The 21,338-nt window shown below is 44.2% G+C and overlaps 1 protein-coding gene across 1 annotated transcript in view; it reads right to left on the bottom strand.

Moving 5' to 3' along the window:
* The window catches only part of SLC25A38 (solute carrier family 25 member 38), a 325,193-nt gene that overhangs the window by 98,007 nt on the left and 205,848 nt on the right, over nucleotides 1-21,338 (bottom strand). Inside the window, exon 3 of the mRNA XM_086958576.1 lies at nucleotides 1,766-1,847. Coding sequence (XP_086814702.1) covers nucleotides 1,766-1,847 — 82 coding nt within the window. The remainder of the gene's footprint in view (nucleotides 1-1,765; nucleotides 1,848-21,338) is intronic.

The raw sequence follows: 21,338 nt of genomic DNA, 5'->3' as shown, positions 1-21,338 counted from the left end.
GTAATCGCTATATGCCAGAAAATGATCTTTTGGTGAAAACACTTTTTTTTTGTGACTCTTTGTGTTTACAATGTGTTGGATTGACAAATACCCACTTGGGTTGTATTTAAACACAGTAGCTTGCTACAGCAAAAGTATTACAAACTAGTTGGTGGAATAATATTATGTCACTGATTTAAGCAAGTTTAAATTGCAGCGTGAAATTTATGTAAGGCTGCAAATTTGTGAAGTGTTGCTTTTTTTGCCCACAGGGGCATGATTGCCGATTGAATCCGAGGTTCATAATAATACAAATACAAAGGGGAGGTTTTCAGGTTGTAATGTAGAACCGGGTTTTCATGATTCCACTTTGTTGGACTATGGGAAATGTAGTCTGGCAACTAAAAATGCAATGCTCGTACAAAAGAGAAGCTACTGTTTTTCCACACCGATATTGTCACGAAGTGCGACATTGAAAATGCCTGTTTATTTGCATGAAAGTAATGCTTTACTGGCTATATTGACTATTTGGAATTCACTGACCGCAAAATGAATTGTATAGTCTTTTTCACTATGGTTGAAAGGAATGTCACATGAGGTTTTGTTTTGATATAACTTTATTGATTTTGCAACACACCCGTACTCGTGAACAAGCAGCGGATGGATTTAGCCAATATATCTCACTAAGGAGCAATTTGGGCCAAAGCGTGTTGTCTGGTTATTCTTAAAACGACTATTGTGTAAGCTATATATATATATGTATATAAATATCACGATAAATAAATAAAAACGTACTTACAACAGAATCTGCATTGTATGTGTCTGGTTTAGAAGTAAGAAATACTGGAGTTTGATGCGGATATATATACAAATACACACATATACATACATACATATATATATATATACATACATATACACACATGTATATACATACACACGTTTAAATTACCTTATATATACTTACTGTACATTGTAAAGGCATCCATAGTAAAGGCATATTCGTGGTAAAGGTATGCTGTGCTATAGGCATGCCGTATAGGCATTGCGTTGTAAAGGCATCATTAAAAAGGCACGTGTTGTATCATCATACAACCCTATTGGCATGGATGAGAGGTGGACAGGCAACCAGAGAAGTTAGGGAAATATATTGTGGTTTGAGGATTAGCTGGAAAAAGAGAAGGAGCTTCTTCCTTTTTGATGAGAACGTCCTTCTGACTGTAGCTCTGTACAAGTGAAGACCAATTGGGGTTAGATCAAATAAAACCATATAATCGGACTACATTAAAAGGTGAATTTTTTGTGATGATAATTGTGGTGGGAAATTATTTACCTCTTGGAAACAGTCTGGTAAATCACAAAGTAATAGTGAGAAAAGGAGGGGGCAAGTGAACATCCTTGTTTAAGACCGTTTTGCATGGATATCTCTTGGGTTAAGCCCTTATCTCCTCCCATTTGTACCTTACACCAGGTGGTTGTAAGAATTGCAACTATTATTCTCAGCAAACTTATAGGAACGCCTAACCTCAATAATTTCCTCCACAGAGAAGGCCGATCTACTTTGTCAAAAGCTGTAGAAAAATCTACAAATTAGCTATAGACTACCTGAGCTCTATTAATCACATATTTATCAATAATAGTTTGAAGGATGGCAATATTGCGGACACAAAAACAACCCACTGCTTGCACCTGCCCTCTTGCAGGTTCCATTGTAAACTGGTATATAAAGACATTTTACATCCACAGAAATTGTGAAGTAACAAGAAGCCAACACAGCTTTACTTACAGGTGAGGCTCCCTTCCAGAGTCCCAAAAGGCTCTCTGTGCGGACCACTTTGAGAAACAAGGCCACCATCCCAAGCTTGCTGCTGTAGAGAAACAGGGAAAAGGCAGACAGTGACACAGTTACAATTACTCACTGGAGCAATAGCATTACCAGTAAGCAGACAACAAGCATCATGTAAAAAAAACAAAAAAAACACCCTACCCATGTCCAATCAGTGCACCAGACATAGGAGCAGGCACCTTCTAATTAAGGAGGAACAAGGATGACTGCACGTCAAATTTAATTCAATGATGTCAACTGTTCTAATAAGAACAAACATTTCAAGGCTCTCTGATGAGACAGAGCTCTCAGGTGCGGCTACTGATGTCACAGGTGATAAGGTTAGGCATCTTCCACTGACCACTAAATCAGTTGTAATTCAGCATTACGAATGATTTTATGATGTCAGTAGCTATTGACCTGCTATGAAGATGAAGGAATAAACTGTGCACGTTGAAGATAATCTTGGTTTAAGAAATACTAGATTTTTCTCATCTCCTTCTTAATGTTCTTCTGTTGAGACCTAGCTATTTGGCCGATGCCCGGTGGAGCTACCTGATAGCTATAGAGGAAATGGGCTGTGGACTTTCCCCTCGGCCGTCACCTACCCAGTCGGACTTTGGGCAGACTCTCCCTTGTCTCTCCATCCTATTTCCCTCCTACCCCCTCTCTCCCTTCTAAGCTTCTTTTAGCTAGTCTTTACGCTCTTGAAATGTGTTTCTAGTAACTGATGTAATTTTGTAACTTTGTGGAACCTTATGTAAAGCGCTCTGATACCTCTGGGTCTAGCCAGCGCTATATACAACTCAAATAAATAAATAAATAAAAAGCACCTAAATCAGAGTTTAGTGCTGCACAGTGGCTCAAAGCCGATTCTAACCGTGTGCATGAATCCAAAAGAATGAATTGCCCGGAGGAAGCTTACCACAGCTTATAAAAGGAAGGCACATGCCTCCTTTTTAAAGAGCTATGCAAGAGTACCTTGCAGTGCTTTGTAAAATAAGGGTGTTAATAAACAGAAACAATGCAAGTTCCTGGTTTGCCATCGAGCGTGGTTATCTCAGGTTTGCCACATTATGTGTGAGATTATGACAATCACTTAAGTTCTTTACTTGGCTTGGTGCAAGCCTGCATTTAGTGGAGCTCACATGTATTGCTTGCTTGTTTGAGCCAGCTGAGTCACTTGTTTCAGGATTCAATTGGTTCAATTCCTGAAAAGATTTCCAACTGTGTTCTGCGGTTTGCAGCTCTGAATACTGCAGTTCCCCGTCTTTCGTGGCTATTTTCTTCTGCGAGGAGGAGCCCAGCCAAATCAGCATGGAGCATATTCAGAGTTCCAGCCTGCTATCCAGAAGCAAGAGATGGCTTTCGAAATTCAAAGACTAAACGTAGAGTACGAATGGTGCTTAGAACACGCTTTGAACACAGGTTGTACTTAGAAGGAAGGCCTGTTTGGACTCTCTAAGGGTAAGAGGCCACTTAGTTTCCCTCTAAATGAAAAGTTACTTACCTGTAACACTTCTTTCACAATACAAGCAATTTTTAGAAACATTAATATTTTCTGCAGGCTATATAGTGTCCATATTGACACATGATTTCTTTAAAAACGAACACATCACTACACAAACGAGGATATGAAAATGGGAGAGAAAAACAGGGCAGGGTAGACTGATAGATCGAAGATTTAATGTTGCAAAACTGACCCTGCTCCTTTAAGGAAGATCACTCCAACAGTATCCTGCCAAATTCCGTCAGTGGCAGTTAAGTTAGTTCTGTTTAGGGGAGTTAAGGATCCTGGGAAACTAAACCGTAAGAGCGGTAACTGTTCTTTCTCATCCAGGGGTTCTTCATTAATAGTCATAAACACTTAATAGAATATAAAGTCTGTCCCTGATAATGGCTGAATGGAACACAGAGGAAGTAATGCTTCATAAATGTATGGTGCAGCCACTTTACAAAGTTTGGAACATTTCAAAGCAATGCTGTAGTAGTGAATAATTGGACTAAAGTGTAACAGGTAATGAATGATAGAGTGTCAGTAACCCAAAATATAGCAAAAGACAATCAATCTAGACTGTTTTGGCATGGGTACAGGGTCAGAAATTAAATGGTCAGATTGCCAAATTTGCTTAGATCTATTTCCTGGAGAAGAAGGACTTAAGAAGGTGAAAGGTACAGAAATAGCTTTATCACCATAAATATCTGCCATCACATTTAGAAAACAACTTTGGTGAGTTTCCATAAAAATTGTGTTCTTATACAAACTTCTGTAATATTCTTGGAAGCATGGAGCCTGCATCTTGCTAACTGAGCACAGAACCAAGCAGAGGATGTAGGGGCGTTCCAATTTTTACTGACATTATGTTCAGTCAATCTAAATACCCAAGTTGCAGAACCACTTCCATTTAAAGACCGAGGCAGATCATCTTAAAAGTGCATAGCCTTTGTTTAAGATGATGGCCCTAACGCGCTTGCTCCAGAATACTCCCTTTGGGGTCCCGGAGAGTTTCTTCCAAGCAGTGGAAGCAGAGCAGCGCACATTGCTGGGGGGTGGGGGGGAACCCCAGAATCACCCTACGTAAATTGCAACTAGGGGTTTACGAGGGAGGGTTGGCAGTACCGGACCTCAGGAAATATTACTGGGCAATGCAACTGGTCAATATCAATGGGTGAGTCTTTTCCCCCACTGAAGAACCTGCATATCAGGTACATCGTATGGCCATGGGGAAAGGCATTACCTCGCTGTCCTATACAGGAAGAGAAGGGTCAACTCAGGTCTTCCAGCTCATACAGAGACGGTGCTGGTGGCGTGGCGGAAGGCAACGAAGATGATGGGGTGGGAAGCTAGGCTCACGGAACAAACCCCACTGAGGGAAGGAGGCTTCTTGTCGGAGACTGTGCGCCTGAAGGGCCTTCATGGGTGGAGATCCATTGGGATAGATCTGCTGGGGGATGTTTGGATACAGGGGAAGATGCTTGCTTTTTTGGCCATGCAGACGGAATATCAGATGGGCGAGGGAGAATTTTTAAAATACTTGCAGGTCAGGCATGCCTTGCATTGCCATCTCAAAGAGGGGGAGCGGTTGCTGGAGTATTCTCCGCTAGAAGATAGGCTCCTACTCGATCCCATGGTGGACAAGGCCATCTAACTTACATATAAAAAGTTAATTAATAACACGCCCGATCCGCTGGGACCATTACGAGAGGCCTGGGAATCTGATGTTGGACTCCTTGAAGATGATCACTGGGCGGAGGCCCTACAGAGCCCCAGAGAGATAGTGGTCAGGGCACGGTTTCACCTAGTTCAGCTCCGGATTTTCCATCGTTCCTATGTCCCTAGAACCATGCAGCATCGAATCGGGTATAGTGGGTCAGACAAGTGCATGAGGGGTTGCTAAGAGACAGGGATGTTCTTTCACATCTTGTGGGCATGCAAATTGATACAGAGGTATTGGGAAGTCATTGCGTGGGTTATGTCTGAGGTGGTGGGCTCCGAGGTCCCACTAGACGCCAGATGGTTTATCCTGGGGGTGACAGGGGAGGTAGTAAGGCCCAAATGGGCTACTATTTGGCTGGCACTGGCTGGGGTGGTGGCCCAAAGTAATGTAGCTAAACTGGGGGGGGGGGCACAGAGGTTTCGTAGATAGAAGGTTGGAAAAGGGACCTTGATTGGTGTCAGCGAGCTGAACATGTGGTGTACCAGAGCAGGGGGTTCCCACGTAAACGGGAAAAGGTCTGGGAGGCATGGTTGGCTTTTAGGGGGGGATTTAGTAACTGATTGGAGGGTGTGGTTTGTAGGGGTACCGGGGGTAGAGGGTCCACTGGCAGTGCCTTGGACTAATATTGGCCTACGGGTGTGGCAGTTGCTGCATATTGTACCATCACTACTTGGCTGACCCACTGCTATGTGTATTGTCTCCTTACATGGAAAGCTATATTTTGTTAATAAAAAGATGTTTAAAAAAAAAGTGCATAGTCTTTTTAAGATTGTCTATGCAGTGCCCTGGAAGGCTGAAGTGTCGATATTGGATGGCTTTAAGAGCCGTACGGCCAAAGGCGGGGTATAGAATCTACACTCCTGGCCACTAACCTAGCTAAGAAGATCTGAACCACTCTCCTCTTAGGACTCGCCATTAAGAGACAAGGAGGGCTCATGCTGGACCCAGTAGATCTCAAAGATAGCTTGATACTGCCTTTGTCAAGAGAGGCATGAAGGCTCAAAGTAAGGCAGCACAATATGCAGTTCAGGGGGACTGGTGATTTTGTATGCCTTGTGGTGCCTGGCAGGTAGGAGGTACAAGTATAATTAAAATGTAAGGGTGGCATACGATCAAATTCAAGGTTCTGGTCATTGCTATACTAACTTAAAAGGGATTTCCCCAACTTAAAAGGGCCAACAGGAAGGGAAAGTGAGGGTCGTTTCTGGGAAATTACTGGCAGAGACAGTATAAATCTGCACTTGAAACCTTTAGTCAGTGCCTGGCAACACTCAGTATTGGTGAGTTTATTGCTTGCCGAAGAGTTTGTCACCTGGCCTTTCACTTCACTTGCATCCTATTTTTTCTGTTGCCCTCCCTTGTGCTCCCCTTCCCTGGATACTTGGTGATATTATGGTTGTTTCCTTCTTCATTCTTTTATATTAGGAGAATCAAAGTGTGCTACAGTCCAAGCATACCTCTTCCAGTCTCCTCTTGGGCAGACCAATACAGAAAATAGGCCAGGGCACCAAAATAAAAGTGGGCCCCATTAATGAATTTAGAAACCTAAAAAAAGTGGCCCAAGTTGCATCCAAGGAACAATGAGAAACCATTGAAAAGCATAGGTGAATGTTACATACCAGGTTATCAAAAATGCATCTCCCCTAGTCACGGGTTGCCAGTGTCTGCTAGGTAGCAAAGAACTGGCATTTCATGTTGGTCCTCATCGCAAAAAGGTGGAGTCTGTGATTTATTTTTTGCGGGTGTTTTTCATAACGCAAACTTGAGCCGAAGGGATCAGAGCGCTTTACATGAGCACCAGTTGTGTTACATAAAGACGTTGCCGAGACTCGAACCCGGTTCCCCAGATTGGAGGTCGACTGCCCTAGCCGTTAGGCAACATCCCCTCTCCTCTGTACTTTGTACATAGGTTAAATATTCCGCATAAGGTTTGTTGGTTTAGCTGTTAAATATTTATTTATTATTTAGCTGCCAATTGTGACATTCTCCTTCAAAACTGCTGATTGTATGCGCTCATTTGTTGACCTGGTAGACATTAATATCATGTTGAAATACCAAAGTCTTAAGTGATGCAGTTCTTCCGACTGTGCTAGTAAATATGTTCCCCCTGCTTGTTTAAATAAACTATGGAAGTGGTGTTGTCAATGCAAATGAGAACCGAGGAACGTTGAGTTCTGGGGAGGAACAAGGGAAGGCTATTGTGTATGGTCTGAGCTCCTGCACATTTATGTGCACTGTGTCTACTTTTGCCCTTAGCCCCATTGTGCAGAGTTCCTGAAGCTGTGCTCACCAGCCATCAACAGAGGTGCCCGTGGCTCTCACAAAATTGAAGGGCTGCGGCATGAAGGGAAGATCAGCAGCAATGTTCCTGTCAGTCCACAACCAAAGCGTTGACTTCACGCATGCCTTAATATTTACTTTATCTATGGTGGATCCCTGAGAGTGTAACAATGGTAGGTCTAACTCAAATTTTCTAGGTCGTATTTGTATGTGGCACTTGGGAATGTAAGGGACACATGAGGGTATCATTGCCAGCAGAGACTTCTAGAGGGGGGGCTATTGTTTTCCATATGTACTGGAAGAAACAGAATTTGTTTTGAGAACAAAAGATTTACTCGAAAGAGAAAGCCTTCCCTTCCTTGGTGTTTGAATGGTGCCTAAGAACTGCTCCCAGTTTAGCCTGAGAGACAGAGTTGGGTAAAGGGTCAGCCTGAATTTGAGGAAAAACTGCAGGCACGTGTTGGTTGAAGCTTATGCCTCAGAAGGTCATCTCTTTTAGCAGATCATCAGCTAGGTAAAGGAAAACTTTATGCGTCGGAGGATTGCCAACACAGAGGACATACATTTTGTAAAGATTTGAAGCCTAGAACTTGAAACTGGAAGTGGCAGCTGAACACTTGGAAACAGAGGCACTTTAAAATATGTCAAGATATAGAAGTATGAGTCATGCAAATCTAGCAATGTATTTTTTCCACCACCTGTAGGAGCAACAGCATTTCTAGGAGGATGACTATCCGGAATGTTGAACAAGTTACTTACTATGGGTAATGCCTTTTCTGGTAGAGACAATAGAACTGCAGATTCTTTACCTTGTGAATTTACCCCAGACTGGATCTGAAAATACTGATAACAATTCCATCGCTCGTCAACAGGTGGTGTCGGTTCCAGATGTGATGTCAGGGTCAGTACAATACTGTCACATCTGGTACTGTCAGTTTTTCTGATTTCAGCCTGCACCATTGGACGCAGAGCCAATGAAATCAGAAGTGCAGTGTGCTGACTTTTCTGATTTAGGATCTTATCATTGGACTTATGAGTCTATTCCACAGAAAGGGGTGGTGGGTGAGTCAGTGACGAATCTGCAATTAGATAAGAGTCTCTACCGGAAAAGGTGTTACTGAAGGTAAGTAACTAGTTTTTCTCACAGATACTTCGAAATGGAGATTCTTCACCTTTTCAATAGATATCAAAGCAGTACCTCCATAGGTTATGGGTCCGTGGAATTATTCGGGCCAGGAAATCTTGCAGGACAGATCCGACGAAGTGCCCATACCACCAGACCTGGCTGTCCCAGCAGGTGTGCTTTGTGAATGTGTGGAGAGACGCACTGGTTTGCAGTCTGGCAAATGTCAAAGACTGGCACACACCACTCCAACGGAGTGGTAGCAGCCTTTGCACTGGTGGAGAGAGCCCACACCCCTTCTAGGGCTACTTCCAAGCTTGTCCTTAGAATATCTTTATGCTAAAGACAATCCATGGTGAGACGGTCCTCTTCTGTACCGCTTTTCCCTTTTTTGCTCCAGAGAAGCCAGTATTCTCTCACTCGATTGATGGAACTACAAATAGCCCTATTAGGGTCAAGTGGATCAGCCCCTTCAAAAAAAGGCATCACAACAGATGACTAAAAGAAAGAGGTCTGATCCAGTAACCGTAAGAAGAAAAAAAGGACCAACAAATGACCACTGTCAATGCCAAGTGGCAACAGCAAGGCCTTTGTGGCCAGATGAAAGACAAAACAGGATGACTTTTGACAAGCTGGCCTGCAAGGGTTAAACATGACTGGGGAAATACCAAGCAACAAACTTCTCCCAGTGTCTTAATTGACAGACTTAGTAGAAGGGGGCTTGGCTGCCAGAATGACACCAACTACTTCAGGAGGAAGAACAAAAGATTACAACTGTCTCCACTTATGGAGGTCTAGACTGTGCAGGTTCAGCACAGGACTGTAATGGCTGCCCTTTTCTGGCTCTTTTAAGAGGGAGAATGATGGAGAGTGACTCCAGCTTATCACCCCCATAGGATAGGGATTAGGACTATAGACAGGACCCCTGCCTTCCATATATTAGAGCATTTTCGTGTCACTTTCCTTAGTGTAGGGCTTATGAATTTAAGTTAGGGGTTAGATATATAAGTATTAGTCATGATTTGCTCATTTGCTAACATGTTAGGATATTTTCCATGGAGTTACGCATATTGTGGGCCCTGTAGGCCTTAAACGAGACAGACTCCATTTTGCTTTCTGCCCGGTAGCTCGAGAAGGCTTTCTAGGTGAAGTGTAATGTTTTAATTTCAAGCTGTTGTTCGCTTGGAGAGAACCGGCTCAGGCTGGCCCTTATCAAAGGAATGTATTTTTCTCCACACCGAAGACACAACTTCAGGCCGGCCGGCTGGGAACGTGTCCTTGGTACGGGGAGGTACAAGAATTTGGTGGGCGGCAGGTTACTGGCCGTAGCTTTCCATGAAGGAACGGGCTTTGATATTAGGGAAGGTGTTAGTCAGTTTTTCAGTTAGTCCGTAGGCGGCATCTAGCCGTTAGCATCTCTGCCATTAATCATTTCATGGCGGACAGTCGCCATCTTTGAAGTCCGAGAAACATTTAAAACCGAAACTCTCTGAGAGAGACTGAAGGAGAATTAGCGCGGAGCGCACTGGCACAGAGAGAGAGAGAGAGAGAGACGGTAGCTAATAACCAGCAAGGTTCCGGTGCCCTGGAGGGAAGCAGACGAGGTTGAGCCTAGCGGTGCAGACGTGTACTTGTGACGGCTGGGGTGTGACTGCGAGGCGAGCCAGGACACAGAGACGAGAAGGGAACCTAGATGACTGCCGAGCCCAGACTTCATATTAACCAGGTGATCTCCGCCCTTTTCCCAATTAGCGTGCACTCTAATCTTTACCTTTTCTTTGCAGAAATTATGTTGCATAGTAATGTGATATGTGTTTATTGCCAATAAATATCCTAGTTCTTATAGAACTACCGTGTGCCTTGTGTTCCTGTTCAATCTTGGTAAATGCATCTTCTAGTTGAGAGTTGTTTATGCGAACGGATGTGAAATCCCGATCAGGTAAATAGTGATCGAACAAAGAGGGAGTGAGTGGACCTTTGATGCCAAGAATAGGAGGTACATCATATAATTTGGGAACCGTATTAAAAGTCATTATTATAGTTTTATCCCGAGTAGATAACTGAGACATTGTCCTGATGACTGTTCATAGGAATGTGGTCGTCGTTGATATGCGGCGTTAGTGAGAACGTTGGGTAGGATACCAGCGTGTATACCCACAAGATTGTGGCTTGCATAAGTGAGAGCGCCAGGGGGGATACTGGCGTGGAGATCTACCGGATTGTGGATCGTTTGGAAAAGGGAGCATTGGGTTCTGCAGGCCCATGTGTAGACACACCGGATTGTGTGTCATATCTGCCCTAGGGTAGACCGGTCTGGGTCGGGGTGGCCGCGAGACCAACTGTTGTGAATAAGATATTGTAGAAAATTTATGCATGTGTATTGTTATTCCCCATCCTTAGGTGCGACCTATATATATATATATATATCTGTATATCTATCCATTGTGAATACGTTCTAAGGAGGGAAGGTGAGTACGTTTTGGCTGGGTCATAGGGGCCCCTGGGGGCTGATCCCATCTAAGCGGAAAATCCGGCCATTACATCTGGCGTCACGAACTGTTTACGAAGCCTGTGTGCATTGTGTTGTTTTGATCTTGTTGGGATGCGCTCGGCTCGTACGTATAAAATTTTGTTTATAATTGTGTATATAACTTTTTTGTGTCAATATGTTTGCGAAAAAATCTCCGTCGGTTTTCAAGTTACCGATTCAGATTCCCGGCTGGGAGTGTACGCCTTACGAGGCTTTGGCCCGCGAGTGGGCTGATTCTACTGGTTTGAGTGAAAATTGGTCTTCTTGCTTGGAGCAGGCGGAGCCTGCCGATGTGGTATCATGCTTACAGAAAGCGCCGGTAGTGAAGGGTGATGAGCTTCCTATTTTAGGACGCAGAGGTTGGATTGTTCTTAATGCCTACAGAATTCTGCATGAAAAGTTTGTTCAGCTACAGAAGCAGTTTAAGGACATGGAAGGACAGTGTGTTGAGTTGCAAAATGCGCATACTCTTTTGCGTTGTCAAAATAAATTGCTTGCCGACAAACTTGAAACATATCAGACCATTGCCGAAAGGGCTGCGGTCCGCATTGCACGATATAAGTATAAACATCGTCGTGGTCGTGTATCTACACGTAAAGTGCGTCTGGTTGTAGCAAAAGCCGGTATGGATTGGAACCCCGATGAGTGGGACGGTAATATCTGGGATTCACATACTTCTGACTCCTCGGCGGAGGAGGGTGACAAGCGCGAGTCTTCTCGCTCCGGACGTGATTGTAAATCTGCTTCGTGTACTGATATAGGTCCTCACAGCGACCGTGCTCGTTCTTCCCGTGCGGATGACGTAGCTTGCCCTGATTGTTCTACTAAATCTAAGACGCGGGCTTCTTCGGAGGCTCTTCCTGAAGTTTCTGCTCACCCTGTTTTTCGACGTAAATTACAACAAGCCCCTGGTAACCCGGCTGGTATAGCTTTAGACTGTATTGAAGATTTTACTCAGCAGGAGGTTAGTGACATTTTACAACGATTTCGACAACGGCCTGGTGAGGCCTTGCTTACCTGGATGGTGCGCCTTTATGAACTCGGCGCTGCCGGTATTTTTCTTGATGCTGTTGATTGTTTACGGTTTTGCTCTTTGAGTTCTGATTCTACGATTCAAGATCATTTTCGAAACTATAATGGTGCTGGTCAAATTACTTTGCTCCAGCTTGCGTCTGACGGCTGTAATCATAAATATCCAACTGAATCTGATTGGCCCACTAATGAGAAACCATGGTACACTTTGCGCGATGCGTCGCAACGTTTAAAGGAGGAAGTCATGAAAACTGCTGTCTTTCTTAGTACTGCTGATAGGTTATTGGATGGTCTTTTGACATCTTCTGTGCGCAATCGCATTATCCGTTCTTCTCCTGTTGCTTACAAGCAGGTCATGATGACATTATTGATTAATCAAACTGGCAATCCTTTATCTGCTGTGCTTGAGTCTGTTCGTCAGCTTGGTGAGCTGGGTGAGTGGTTTAAACCTGAAAGACAATCTCGACCTGAGGGTCGTACTGGTGGGGACTATAAGTTCTCTAGACGTGACATGTTTCTTGCTCTCATTGCTGATGGTGTCAAAAGGGAGGACATTGACGGTGAGCCTAATAATCGCTTATGGGACATGTTTCGTAAGCGTGGTTTGGATCGAAAGGAGGGTGCCCGTCGTGTGCGAAAGAATGAGTATGACCGTGGTTCGGATGACAGTGGTGATGAGAAGCGACGTGTGAATCCTGATCGCCGTGATGATCGGCGTTATGAACGTGATGGATCCCGTCATCGTAATGACGGGAGGGGGAGAGAGGATGATCGTGAGCGGGGGAGAGATGATCGTGCTTCCAACCGACGAAGAGATGAAAGGAGTTATTCCCCTGACAGGAGAAAAAGAGAGGATCGTAATAGACTTTCTGACCGTAATTCACAACTTTTTGAACATGACAATAATCCGTTTCGTACTGGAGACGGATATGAACAAGATATTTTGATACCAATGAAAACTGAGAGCATTTACCCTGATTTGTCTTGGTTGACGGAACGCAGGAAAAATGACTAGGAAATAGGTCAAGCTCCGGTACACAAGTGGGCTCACAGAGACAACAGACCATATGTAGATATTGAGATTTTTTGGAAACATCATAATATCCAAAGGGCCCGAGCATTAGTTGATACTGGGGCGGAGGCCACTTTAATTCATGGTAAATCAAAGAAATTTCATGGACAGTCTTTTACAATTACTGGTTTGGGTGGTAAAGAAACACCCGCAGTTCAAACTGCACTTGAAATTAAAATTGGTAGGATTCCTCGTAGAGAATACTCTGTGTTGGTTGTACCACTTTTGGAATATATAATTGGAATTGACATTTTGAAAGGAATGACTTTGCATTTGGATGATGGTTGTTATCAATTTGGAACTAGACAATACATTTCGACCAGACCCGTACGGGTTGGCCGTTTGCGGATGCCACCTATTAAAATTCCTTTAGCCACGAAGGTGATTTCTCAGAAGCAATATCGTATCCCAGGTGGTCATGAAGAAATTTCTGCTACAATTCAGGATTTGGTTGACGCGGGAGTCATAACTCCGGTCACGTCTGCTTGGAATAATCCCGTTTGGCCCGTGCGCAAAAGTGACAATTCTTGGCGCATGCCTGTTGATTATCGAGAATTGAATAAAAACACACCTAAATTGACTGTTGCAGTGCCTGACATTGTCACGCTAATTCAGAGAATTCAAAAGCATCCAGGTACGTGGTATGCTTCTATTGATATTGCTAATGCTTTCTTTTCAATCCCGATTGCCCCTGAATGTCAGGAACAGTTCAGTTTTACATGGAATGGACGTCAAATGACGTTCCGGAGTCTTCCTCAAGGCTATGTACACAGTCCTACGATCTGTCATCGGCTGGTGGCAGAGCATTTGTCTGAAGTGCCCACAAATCCACGAGTTCAGGTCTGTCATTATATTGACGACATTTTGATTCAAGGTGAAACGCAAGATCAGGTACAGTCCCATTTAGATTAGATCCTTGACTGTTTGCGAGCAAAAGGTTGGGAAATTAATCCTGACAAATTACTAACTCCATCCCAGAATGTGAAATTTTTAGGAATTAATTGGCATGAAGGTCATAGAGAAGTGATCCCACAGGTAAAGCGAAAAATACTTGATTTTGCAGTTCCTCGGAACAGGAAAGAGGCTCAATGCTTCATTGGTTTGTTTGGATTCTGGCGTCAGCATATTCCCCATCTGAGTCAGATTCTGGCTCCATTGTATCGAGTCACTCGTAAAAAGAATGCATTTGAATGGGGTGAGTCTCAACAGACTGCTTTTAATTTGGCTAAAGAAGCTATTCAGTATGCCTTGGATTTGTGGCCTGTGAGTGAAGGTGATGTGGATTTGAATGTTTCCGTGGAAGGTCTGTATGCCAATTGGAGCCTGTGGCAAAAGCAGGGCAGACAAAAAGTGCCATTAGGTTTTTGGACCAAAAAGTTACCTGAGGCTAGTGAGCGTTACTCGCCCTTTGAGAAACAATTGCTTGCTTGTTTTTGGGCACTGGTGGATACCGAGCAACTGACCCTAGGCCATGCTGTAATTTTGAGACCCGAAATTCCCATTATGCAGTGGGTTTTGAGTTCACCGAAGTCCCATCGAATTGGACATGCTCAGGAGGCGAGTGTGATTAAATGGAAATGGTACATTCAGGACAGGGCACGTGTGGGTCCGAAAGGTGTGGCGGTTTTACATGAGCGAGTGGCGCAGGCGCCCTCCAATGAGACTGAAAAGGAGTGTTCGGTTCCCGTGGTGCAGGAGTCTCCCGTTAAGTGGGGTAAATCATTTGATGATCTGTCCGTGGAGGATAGAAGACATGTGTGGTTTACGGATGGTTCAGCGAAGTTCATCGGTGACAAAAGACATTGGAAAGCTGTTTCGTATAACCCGATCACGCAGAAATTATTGAGTACGACTGGAGATGGTAAGAGTAGTCAGTATGCTGAACTCTATGCAGTTTACCAAGTTTTGAAACAGGAATTGCCTGGCACATGTCATATTTTCACTGATTCCTGGTCCACTGCGAATGGACTGGCGGTATGGTTACCAACATGGCATTCTCATAATTGGGAATTGCATTCAAAAGAATTGTGGGGAAAGGAATTATGGCATGAAATTTGGGAACTGCTCCCGCAGAGTACTATAACAATCTTTCACGTGGATGCTCACACTCCAATTGACTCCCTTGATAAATTTTTCCATAACATTGCAGATGAAAAATCTAAAATTGCTGAGGCAGTGGTGGACATGCAAGATTCTGATTTGGCGGGATTGGCGAAGTGGGCCCACCGGAGAGAAAGCCACTAGCAGGTGGGCTGCCGATAGAGGAATTCATATTCCTTTTTCTTTAATAAAAGATGTCATTCTACATTGTCCCATTTGTCAGCATTCTAGAAAAAAGGAGGTGCCTCAAATTGTTCGAGGCCACTTGCATCGAGGTAAATTGCCCGCTCAAATTTGGCAGATTGACTATATCGGTCCGCTCCCTATGAGCAGAAATTGTCAATATATTTGTACAGTTGTTGACACTTATAGTGGCCTTTTGGTCGCTTTCCCTTGCAAGAACGCTACCCAAGTGAATACCATTAAAACCCTGGAGCTGCTTATTTTGTACTATGGTGTTCCATTCCAAATTCAATCAGACAATGCATCCCACTTTCGTGGAAGATTGGTGCAGGAATTCTGTGCGGAAAATAATATTGATTGGGTGTTTCACATTCCATATTACCCACAAGCTTCAGGACTGATTGAGAGAATGAATGGTTTGTTGAAAGAACAGTTGCGCAAATTGACTGATGATCGATACAGTAAATGGAGGGATGTATTGTTTCAAGCTTTATTGATTCTGAATAATCGCCCTTTGTTTCATTCTGAATCCCCTTTGATGCGTTTGTTTCCTCCAAATGTTGATGTAAAGCCTAATTCTTTGTCAGACACTATCATGTATTGGGAAATTACCCCCGGTGCTTTGGCTCCATGTAGAGCGACCTCAGGTTCCGCAGGCCTCGACTTGCATGCTTTAAATGATGCAAAATTACCAGGAAAAGATCGAATCATTGTTGAAACTGGCATTGGTGTCTGTATACCTGCCGGTAGTCTTGGATTAATTGCCCCTAGATCTGGCCTGGCCCTGAAAGGCGTACAAGTGCTCGGAGGAGTAATTGACAGTGATTATCAGGGAGAGATTAAGGTTCTCCTGCTTAATAGCAGTGAGACTGATTTGTTCATTAAAAAGTCTGACCGCGTTGCTCAGTTACTGATTATGCCTGTCTTCAGTGGTGAAATCAAAAAAGGCTCTGCCCCAACGTTGCTAACTGTGCGAGGACAAAAAGGCTTCGGATCATCTGATCTTCCTGGAGCTAAGATATGGGTGCAATCGCCTAAAAATCCTCCTGAACAGGCTGATATTATTGCGACCGGTCATGACAACACCGTTTTGGTGATGAAGCCAGGGAAAGATGGCTGGGAAGCTGTCCCAGCTGATAAATGTTACCTACGAGAATGATTAAGGCCTGTGTTTGTATTCTTTCAGATCATTCTCTGGACTGCTGCTGCAGGATGTGTCGGCGCTGGACTCCTTTTGGCCTGCTACGCCGGGAGAGGAGAGGATCCACCGACGCCGGTTGATGGGATAATCCGAGCTCCGCGGTCTGCGTGGAGTTCTTCAACTAACTTTTGGATTACGCTCGCAAAGCGAGTGACGAACTCTCCGCATTTCTGTCTTACCACAATGAAGTCTGTCACTGACATATTAGCGACCTGTCTGGTTGCCGTCCCTGCATCTACCGAGACTTTGCGACATATCTTTAATATCTCGAAAGCCCGACCAAATGTTATTCTGGGCGATTTTGCGGCCCACGAATTTTGTCCCTCATGTACTGCTCTTCCAGACCTCGATATCCCTATTCATTCCCGAATTACTACTTTTAATATTACCCCTGGAGACCTATGTTTTATAATGACATGTGATCCTAAGGCTATCACCGAATGCATAAAGCTTAAAATACAGGCTGCAACTTCTTTTTCAGCTCATCAACGATTGCTGTGTTTAAAGAGACTCCCGAATTCATGTCTTTCTGTGAAAAATAATATGACATGTCAACGTTTATTAGTTGCCCCTAGTTATTATCGTTCAATGTTATTGCCAGCTGGATGGCTCTTCTTGTGCGGACATTCATCTTGGCCCTATATTCCTGCAAATATTTCTGGTGGCCCATGTGCCATCACTAGATTGAGTTTATTAATGTTTTCCTCACATCCTAATTCACATTCCCGTATTGTACGTGATTCGATGTCATTGCATGAGGATTGCGATTCCTCTGTCCACCTTTATTCTAAATCAGAATACCTTGGTTTAGCTTTTTCTATTATTGGAGTGCCTGCATTGGCCGTTTATAATGCCAAAACGATCGGCAAGATGGCCTGTTGGATGGTTAAGTCCATCAACCAAACATCTACTGTTTTATCTGACCTTTTATTAGACGCCCAAGGCGAACGTAGAGCTATTTTACAGAATCGCGCCGCTATTGATTATCTCTTGTTAAAACATGGACATGAATGTTCTGATTTTGAGGGCCTATGCTGTTTTAATTTGTCTGACCATTCTAAATCAATCCAATCCCATATTGACAAACTACACGACTTGACTGCAGAAATTAGACAACACATAGATCAGGGTTTCTTTGACTGGCTCTTTAATTGGCTACCTGACTTGCATTCTTTACGACAGATTTTTGGGGGAGTTATTGTTGCTATTTGTGTCCTGATAGCTATTTGTTGCTTTATTCAGTGCATCCCTTCCCTGCTCCAATTTTTTAGACTTAGTAAGAGACATAGATCAGTTAATTTTGTTTCCTATTATTCTTCTACTGATGTTAGTTCTATTTAGTCTGTGGATAATAGACTGGAGTCAAGGGGTGTAATGTAATGGCTGCCCTTTTCTGGCTCTTAAGAGGGAGAATGATGGAGAGTGACTCCAGCCTATCACCCCCATAGGATAGGGATTAGGACTATAGACAGGACCCCTGCCTTCCATATATTAGAGCATTTTCGTGTCACTTTCCTTAGTGTAGGGCTTATGAATTTAAGTTAGGGGTTAGATATATAAGTATTAGTCATGATTTGCTCATTTGCTAACATGTTAGGATATTTTCCATGGAGTTACGCATATTGTGGGCCCTGTAGGCCTTAAACGAGACAGACTCCATTTTGCTTTCTGCCCGGTAGCTCGAGAAGGCTTTCTAGGTGAAGTGTAATGTTTTAATTTCAAGCTGTTGTTCGCTTGGAGAGAACCGGCTCAGGCTGGCCCTTATCGAAGGAATGTATTTTTCTCCACACCGAAGACACAACTTCAGGCCGGCCGGCTGGGAACGTGTCCTTGGTACGGGGAGGTACAAGAATTTGGTGGGCGGCAGGTTACTGGCCGTAGCTTTCCATGAAGGAACGGGCTTTGATATAAGGGAAGGTGTTAGTCAGTTTTTCAGTTAGTCCGTAGGCGGCATCTAGCCGTTAGCATCTCTGCCATTAATCATTTCATGGCGGACAGTCGCCATCTTTGAAGTCCGAGAAAGATTTAAAACCGAAACTCTCTGAGAAAGACTGAAGGAGAATTAGCGCGGAGCGCACTGGCACAGAGAGAGAGAGAGAGAGAGACGGTAGCTAATAACCAGCAAGGTTCCGGTGCCCTGGAGGGAAGCAGACGAGGTTGAGCCTAGCGGTGCAGACGTGTACTTGTGACGGCTGGGGTGTGACTGCGAGGCGAGCCAGGACACAGAGACGAGAAGGGAACCTAGATGACTGCCGAGCCCAGACTTCATATTAACCAGGTGATCTCCGCCCTTTTCCCAATTAGCGTGCACTCTAATCTTTACCTTTTCTTTGCAGAAATTATGTTGCATAGTAATGTGATATGTGTTTATTGCCAATAAATATCCTAGTTCTTATAGAACTACCGTGTGCCTTGTGTTCCTGTTCAATCTTGGTAAATGCATCTTCTAGTCGAGAGTTGTTTATGCGAACGGATGTGAAATCCCGATCAGGTAAATAGTGATCGAACAAAGAGGGAGTGAGTGGACCTTTGATGCCAAGAATAGGAGGTACATCATATAATTTGGGAACCGTATTAAAAGTCATTATTATAGTTTTATCCCGAGTAGATAACTGAGACATTGTCCTGATGACTGTTCATAGGAATGTGGTCGTCGTTGATATGCGGCGTTAGTGAGAACGTTGGGTAGGATACCAGCGTGTATACCCACAAGATTGTGGCTTGCATAAGTGAGAGCGCCAGGGGGGATACTGGCGTGGAGATCTACCGGATTGTGGATCGTTTGGAAAAGGGAGCATTGGGTTCTGCAGGCCCATGTGTAGACACACCGGATTGTGTGTCATATCTGCCCTAGGGTAGACCGGTCTGGGTCGGGGTGGCCGCGAGACCAACTGTTGTGAATAAGATATTGTAGAAAATTTATGCATGTGTATTGTTATTCCACATCCTTAGGTGCGACCTATATATATATATATATCTGTATATCTATCCATTGTGAATACGTTCTAAGGAGGGAAGGTGAGTACGTTTTGGCTGGGTCATAGGGGCCCCTGGGGGCTGATCCCATCTAAGCGGAAAATCCGGCCATTACAAGGACCCAGCTGTGCTGTTGCTACAGAAGGTTCTCCCAAAGCGGCAGCCGGATTTGAGGACAAATGCTCATGGCCAGAGGTTCTGGGCACCACACTCTCCTTGCCCAGTCCAGAGCTATTAGGATGACTTGCACCCAAGTCTTTTCTAATCTTTTTCAGCACTCTGGGCAAGAAAGGGAAGGGTGTAAAGGCACACAGGAGTCCCGATCCTAAATGCAGACAGAAGGAGACTCCCTGGGAGGACTGTCTTTGGAACTCCAAGTAGCAAAATTTGGACAAGCATTTTGTGTGCTTTCTCCTGTGACAAATAGATCGAGCCAGGGTTCACCCCATTGCTGGAAGACGTCCTGTACCACCTCCAAGTGTAACTGCCATTCATGATACACTAGACACTGGCAGCTGAGTTTGTCTGCTTTGTCATTATAAGATCTATCCTGCCAGGTGTTGGGAGGTCAGGGAAATGCCTGATCATTCAGCCACTTCCAGAGGTGCAGAGCATCCTGGCACATGACCAATGCCACCACTCTGCCTTATTTGTTGTAATACCATATGGTGGTCATGATGTCTGTGAGAACCAACCCCCGTTCCCCTCTTTATGGTTCGAAGTCTTTAAGGCCACATTAATTGGTCACAACTCCAACAATTTGATGTTGAGCTGGGCTTCTGCCAAAGACCAGAGGTCTCTGATCCCAACCTCTCCTAGGTGACCACCCACCCCAACTCGGCAATAATGCATTCGGCACGACCGTTAGTTCAGAGTGGGGTAAGGAGAGGGGTCTGCCTCTGATCCGATTGTGGTTCAACAGCCACCACCCCAGATCCTTCGACATCTCGATGAAGTCTGACAAGTTGCCTTAGTGCTGAGCCCTCTGAAACTTCACATCTCACTGCATTCACATTTAGAAAACATTTAGTGCAGTACACATGCAGGATGCATGAGGCCAAGACACCTGGAAACCTCAAAGCTGCTTTCACTGAATCAAAGGTCAATGGTTGAAACATCTGGTCAATGGTTGAAACATCTGGATTGTAGCCCAAACGTTCTGGATGAGTTGAGGTGTGTTATAGCTCTAAAAAAACACTGTATTAAGGATGCCTCCAATAAAAGGGAGCTGCTTTGTAGGAGTCAGGTACAACTTCGATACATTTATTTATTTATTTATTTATAGAAAAGCCTAATGATATTAACGGATTGACCGTCATCTGGGGGTGGTTGTCAACGGAGGTGAGCCCGCCTTCGGTAGCCAGTTGTTGAGGTATGGGAGAACTGGTATGCCAAACCTTTGCAGATGGGTTGCGACCACTACCATCACCTTTGAAAACACCCAACGTGAACTGGTCATATCAAAGGGTAGCATGTATAACTGCAAGTTCTTCTGACCTGTCCAGAACCACAGGTAACGACTGCAGGACAAGGATGTGAAATTATGCACCCTGCAAGTTGAATGCCGTAACCCAGTCTCCTGATTCCAGGGCAGACAGGGCTTGGGCCAGGGTGAACATTTTGAACTTGTCCTTCTGAAGCGAGAAGTTCAAAGAGCAAAGATCTAGGAAGGGGTAAAGGCCTCTGCCTTTTTTCGATCACCTCTCTATTGCTACCTTGGACTAAATAGCTTAAAATACTTTCTGAAGTATGGACAAGTGGTCCTCTGCTAGGTGTTGTACTGTGGTTGGCATATCTGGTGGAGAGCATAGTAGAGGTA

The sequence above is a fragment of the Lissotriton vulgaris genome, chromosome 1_1 (assembly GCF_964263255.1).
Source record: "Lissotriton vulgaris chromosome 1_1, aLisVul1.2, whole genome shotgun sequence".
NCBI classification, from domain to species: domain Eukaryota; kingdom Metazoa; phylum Chordata; class Amphibia; order Caudata; family Salamandridae; genus Lissotriton; species Lissotriton vulgaris.
This window is presented reverse-complemented; position numbering and strand designations above follow the sequence as displayed.